Source organism: Branchiostoma lanceolatum, chromosome 16 (assembly GCF_035083965.1).
Source record: "Branchiostoma lanceolatum isolate klBraLanc5 chromosome 16, klBraLanc5.hap2, whole genome shotgun sequence".
Classification (NCBI taxonomy): domain Eukaryota; kingdom Metazoa; phylum Chordata; class Leptocardii; order Amphioxiformes; family Branchiostomatidae; genus Branchiostoma; species Branchiostoma lanceolatum.
This window is the reverse complement of record NC_089737.1, coordinates 3025154-3031101: the sequence shown is the minus strand read 5'-3', so window position 1 is coordinate 3031101 and position 5948 is coordinate 3025154. Positions and strand designations below refer to the sequence as shown.

Sequence of the window (5948 nt, the reverse complement as noted above, 5' to 3'; positions counted from 1 at the left end):
AGGACCTGTAGAATATTTTTACAAGATAAACATAGAGACTCAAACTTTTCCGGGGTTACTTATACCAGTTACGGGCACGTCACTCTGTTATTGTGATCGGTTGCTTTGTTTGTTTTCAGAGAATTTCACTCCACCTGGCACCTGCGCGGAACATTGACGAAAACATGTAACCTGATAGCTTGTTGACTACCTTTTACAGATTCTTCTTTGTGTTCAGACAGTATAAATACTTGCATAAAAGCCCATGCTTTACAGTCGACTTTTTTTCAGCTGACCAGTTTGCAAGACGTTCCTCCTCAACATTATACTGGTGAAAGCTTTGAGGTAAGCAGCATTCTTGTCTAGCATTTGAACTTTTCTATGTTATTCCACCTTTATTGGTCTAGTCACTTGGATTACAATTTTGACGGTATTATTTCTAATTTTCTTCTAAAAAACACATGGGCATAGACTTTATTAAATGAGCACGTACAAACATTAATTATAACAATATATGTGTAACAACTCATGAGCAAGATAGAATATTGGCATTAGGTTTTGTTTGTTTGTCATCGGGTAGTGACAGGCAAAGGCCTATATTTTTCACACAATTACACGTGCCTTTAATACTTTCGGGGGGCCGTGTAAAACTAAATATTGGCGACGCCTATGACAGTTGAACACGAGACACACTACGGTAGCACTTTGAAGGACGAACAAACTTATCTCCTTATCTAATACGTCCTTCGCGAAATAAATCGGGTGCCTGAAGTTTTTTTATTCATAACGATATTTGACTTACAGGTTAAGGTCCACGCAAGATGACGTCCAGTGACGAGAAGAAAGTTCTGCCCTCCTTTGAAATAGGAATTGGCGGCGTCTCTCCGGATGAGATTGCCATAATCAAGGTTTGTTGCAAAGTACACACTTTCTAAAGCGAAGAAATCTAATAGTGATACAACAGCTGTGTGAAGGGGCATTATCACATAGGTAGATGGCGTCGACCAATCAGAAGCCACCATTGCCCACAATAAGTGGTCTGTTATCACGCCATAACACACCACTTATTGACGTCATGTCAGAACACAACCGTTCCATTTTGTAGAGGGGGTATCTTTTTGATGAATCTTTTTCTTAACCTTGTTTAAAAAATCTTTATATCCGTTGCATTTTGTAGAGGGGGTATCTATTTGATGAATATTTTTCTTAACCTTGTTTAAAAAAATCTTTAATGTCTTAGAATTCCTAAAAATTTCCTTAGAATACATGAAAAAGGGAAAACAAATTCAAAATTCCCAAAAATGTTCCGCGTGTTCCATTTGCTGTTGGCCAAAGAAACCACGTTCTATCTAAGGTTCCGCGCGTTCCATTTCCTGCTGGCCAGAGAACCTGTGTTCTTTTCAGGTTACCTGAGGTCATGTTGCAGGGAGATTCTTCAATGATAACATTTTCTGACTGACTTGAAACCGACTCTCCTATCCTGTGTGGTTGAAATAAATAAATCAGGCAACAGTTGTACATATTCTTCATCATCTTCTGTTAAAAAGGGACAAATGTGAATTCTGAAATGCATTCTTAATAGTATAAGGGATCTATGCGTCAAACAGAAATTGTCTACTCTTATATGCGTCAGTTTGGATAAGCTATATGATAATAACGTTAATGACCCGCCTCTTCCTCGGTGTATATGGTGTCATAACGCCTGGTCATGTGCTATAACCACCTCATAAAACCACCTCGTTCGCTTCGCTCACTCGGTGGTTTTATTCGGTGGTTATAGCACATGGCCAGGCGTTATGACACCATATACACCTCGGGGCGGGTCATTAACCCTTAATTGTTGTAAAGCCCCTGTCACACTTGTGCGTGTATACAAGCCCGCATGAGCTGCGTATTAACATGTTTTTGGTTTAAGCTATCATAAGTTAAGTTTGCAGCCGAAGAAGTAATGTCTTTGGTTTGATAACTAGACTGCTTAATGGTGGGTCGAAGTATAAAACAACTTCCTCCCCGCAAAATGTACTTAAACCAAATGTTACTGCGGAACTCATGCTTACTTGAATATACGCACATGTGTGACAGGGCCCTAAAGTACATGGGCATGATTTCCCTGAATGCTGTTAACTACTGTTTCACTAGCTTGGCCAGGCATAGATGTTACAACTTTTGCTACGTTCCGCAAGTTGACTTTTTTTGTGATCCTTTCTTCGATATAACTATTTGAAGAGCTCTTGGTCAGACAGTGTAATCCCCCCCCCCCCCAACAATTATCTGCTTTACTGACGTGACGGACGTCCTTTTTCAGAAAGAAGCACAGGCAAGCAGACTGCATCGCCTGAAGATTCCGCTCGCCTCTGTGATTGTGATCCTGCTGGCGGTCGGTGGCACCCTTCTGGGCCTGTACCTCACCAGAGGCTCTGTTGTCAGGGTAGGTGCTTTGTGGCCTTTGCTCGATTTGATTTAAAGATATTCTACATAGTCTTGTCAACTTACGTTTCATCTTATTTAGGCATCATTGTTTTCGATTTTGGCAAACACATTCTGGGAAAGTGAATTTAATTGAAGAAGCCCTCTCCATTATTAAGCCTTGAAACTGAAAGTTCCTTATGATTAGAACTTATATTTCTCAAATTGTCCTCCACAGCGCTCGTTGGAATTCCGGGTCGACGACCGGGAGTTGCACGAAACTGTTGAAACCGACAAGGAGGCCAACACCGACGCCTTCTGCACCGAGAGCGCCGAGACGGGGGGCTGTGCCATGTACGACCACGATGAGGTGAGAGTGTGTAGTGTTATGTTGTGATATATATGTATATATTCATTCCTCACTTTCGTTGCCTTTAGTCAAACTTAAATGTATACATGCATGATTTTTACATAATCAGCACATTACCGTCTCTCCAACTATGTACGCAGGGCTTGAAGGCGTTCAAGTTCATCGGCCGAGAAACCTGCTACATCATGCAGGAGTCAGACAGGGAAGCCAGACAGGCAAAGAGAATGGCAAAGGAACTAGAGGAAGAAGAGGTAATGTATTTTTATTCAAAACTGGATGGAAGCAGGACCGATACGATGGATTGTTGACATAGAATTTACCAAAATGTAGCGTCCTACCTTCAGATGGTTTTTGTAGCACAATGTCAACAAAGCGACTTGACAAGAAGTATTACAAAACCAAACCAAACCAAAAATTTCTATTCATTGTTGTGACAGGAAGGGTCTATGGAGCAAGCCAGGCGCGGCAGACGCATGAAGATGTCCCTGGATGCGGACCGACCTGAACTGCCCGGTCTGAGTGAGAAGCTGGATGATTTCTGCGGAGACCTGGAGCCCCGCTGGGCCAAACTCACCCCATGCGACAACCAGGATGAAGCATCAGGTGTGGAGATGATCGTCCCACTCGGTAAGACAGCTAAAATAAACGCAAAGTCATTGCCTGCTAATAACGTCTGATTTTGTAACTCATTTTATTTGGGTGGAAAGGCAGCATTAGAACATTACAGATTGTTATTTTCCACAATTTTTACTCAGTTAACTGAAAGGACCACCCTAAAGATTCATAAATATATTCATACAATGCTATTTCGTTAATCCCTTGTGAATTTACCATGAAGCTCTTTCAAATTCTCATTAGTGATATGAATGATATTTATTCTTTTTGTACTCTCCAGGTGGTGCTTCATCTGTTGACCGTGTCAAGCGTGGTTTCTTCATCAGCAACTTCACCTTTATTAGGATCTGCTTCATCTTTTGCTTCTAATAATAAAGTGGTCAACCACGGAAGCAACATGTTTCATCCGATATTACCGAGCAGTTTATCATGTCCTGCTTGCCTTTTATGAACGCTATCAATCAGCTGTCTGCAAATTTCTTCAGATTAATGTAACAATATAGAACTTGTTGTAACTATTTTAAATATTGTATATGCAATTGTACTCATCTGTAAAACTTGCTTATTTTTGGTGGCAAAAGGCAGCGGCGTTAGCGGCGTTAGAGCCGTGCGTAAAGGAAAATTCATCTAGTCTGTTATAAAACATCAAACAGCAACCTTTTATCACCTTTCAAAAAAAGTTCGTCAAATATGTTGAACTTTGTAAACAGACATGGTGGTCATATGAAGGTTTTGGAATTTACTGCTTTCTGAGTGGTAGCAGTCATGGCTATTTCTATTGCACTTGTAACTTGTCAACCCTTTGAATCTATGCGAATCTATTAGAAATCGGAAATGGCTGCCATATACATATGCAGAAAATGCATGCTTTTTTGCACTATTGTTGTAGTCAAGATTTCAACAAATCTCTCAGTACTGTTACCATAACTCTTCTTCTTCTTCTGATTATGTGCACAACCTCATCATGCTGAGGGCTACGGCACAGTATTTTGGTCAAGGTCAATTAGGGCACTGGTTGCTCGCAGTCTACTAGTATTTGTGTTTTGTGTCCGATGTTCTCTGTCCCCTGGCTCCTCAGAGGGCAGGGGCGCCACTCCCTGACCGTCACCCGGTGCTGGGGGACGGCGAGTACCCGTCAATGTGAGTAAAGAGTTAATGTAGGGTAGTCTTGAAGGCTTCTAGGGTCTGGGCCTTGACAGCATACTCAGGTAGAGTGTTCCATTCACGTGCTGTCCTTGGATAGAATGAGTTCAAGTGGTAGTCTGATTTTGAAGTTGGTATGTGGTATGCCAGACTGTTCTCGGTGCGGGTTGGTACTTTGTGTCCTTTGGTGGTGAGGGGCATCTCTGATGCTACAATATTTCTCTGAATCTTGTAAAACATGTGGAGTCTAGCCTGCCGTCTTCGCTCTGCCAGCATGTTCCATTCAAGTGTGGTCAGCATACTAGAAACACTAGACTGTCTCCGATAACGGTGGAGCACGAAGCGTGCCGCTCTTTTCTGTACAGCTTCTAAGTTCCTGATGTTCTTTTGGGTGTATGGATCCCAAACTGTTTGACAATATTCCAAGATTGGCCTCACTAAAGTCTTGTATGCCCGAGCCTTCACATTTGGGTTTGAGATATTTATGTTCCTTCTCAGAAAGTTAAGAGTGTTAGTGGATTTTGAGGCTACTTGGTCTATGTGTTGAAAATGTATCATCAGAGAGGCATTCATGAATTTGTTGTTAAGAATAGACAGAAATCTGTTAGAACTGCCCAAAGACAAGATTTGATTGAAGATTTCGTGATAAAATATGACACTTGGCAGAAAAAGTTGGAAGTGACTTTATGTATCATTACTGTCTGTGGCATTAAAAAGATTCAAATGCAAACAACTTGTGTGGTCTCTGTCGATAGTTTTACAAATTCAGCATAATCATTTTTAGAATGATGATTCGAAGAAATTGGTAAGAACTATAAAATATATTTCAGACAAAACAAGAGAATGATACATTTTGATTTAGAAATATTCTATAATGGGATGATATGATCATAATAACACTGACCGTTCTTCAGATTCCGAACTTGAAAAACAACCCAGAAAAGTTGAGATCTTAACTTTGTGACTTTTCCTTCAAGTTGGCAAACTTTCAACGAAGTGATGTTGGCCATTTCACCTCAATGTAGCAGGTGATCTAAAACTCCCTCTCGTGTCTGTATTTTGTTGTGAAACAGTCTTGATATTCAGATGAACTTTCAAGAAATAAACACTTTCGCCCACTCGATGAATTTCTTCGGTGTTTATAGCAAATGACCAGGCGTTATGACACCATATACACTTCGCGGTGTGTCATTAACCCTAGTTTATTGATTACATTTCAAAAAGCTGTTGCTTACTGCACTAGAAACTCTTTTCGGAATTACCGCTGCCGGAGAGGCCTAGGAGAGCAAAAGGAACGTCCGTTGAATTATACAGAAACAGTTTGACCCGTGCCAAGTCAAACTTGTTTTCATCTAAAACGCGTGCCAAGTCAAACTTGTTTTCATCTAAAACGTCACTCAAAAGTCTTACTCAGCTGTTGATAAATTGTTCATCA

At 40.8% G+C, this 5948-nt stretch overlaps 1 protein-coding gene across 1 annotated transcript; it reads left to right on the top strand.

The window, feature by feature from the left end:
• Positions 1–236: 236 nt before the first annotated feature.
• On the top strand, positions 237–4293 carry LOC136421424 (leukocyte cell-derived chemotaxin 1-like). Its single transcript, XM_066408721.1, has 7 exons — positions 237–324; positions 784–887; positions 2285–2407; positions 2624–2755; positions 2896–3006; positions 3193–3382; positions 3651–4293. The coding sequence occupies exons 2-7, from the start codon at positions 801–803 to the stop codon at positions 3737–3739; spliced, it is 732 nt and encodes a 243-aa protein (XP_066264818.1). The 5' UTR covers positions 237–324; positions 784–800; the 3' UTR covers positions 3740–4293.
• Positions 4294–5948: the final 1655 nt, after the last annotated feature.

Bases quoted from the DNA above. Each gene is read 5' to 3' on its own strand.
- LOC136421424 (XM_066408721.1), top strand. From the start codon at position 801: ATGACGTCCAGTGACGAGAAGAAAGTTCTGCCCTCCTTTGAAATAGGA. The intron at 2,756-2,895 runs GTGAGAGTGTGT...CTATGTACGCAG, and splicing joins CCATGTACGACCACGATGAG to GGCTTGAAGGCGTTCAAGTT. The intron at 3,007-3,192 runs GTAATGTATTTT...TTGTTGTGACAG, and splicing joins AGGAACTAGAGGAAGAAGAG to GAAGGGTCTATGGAGCAAGC.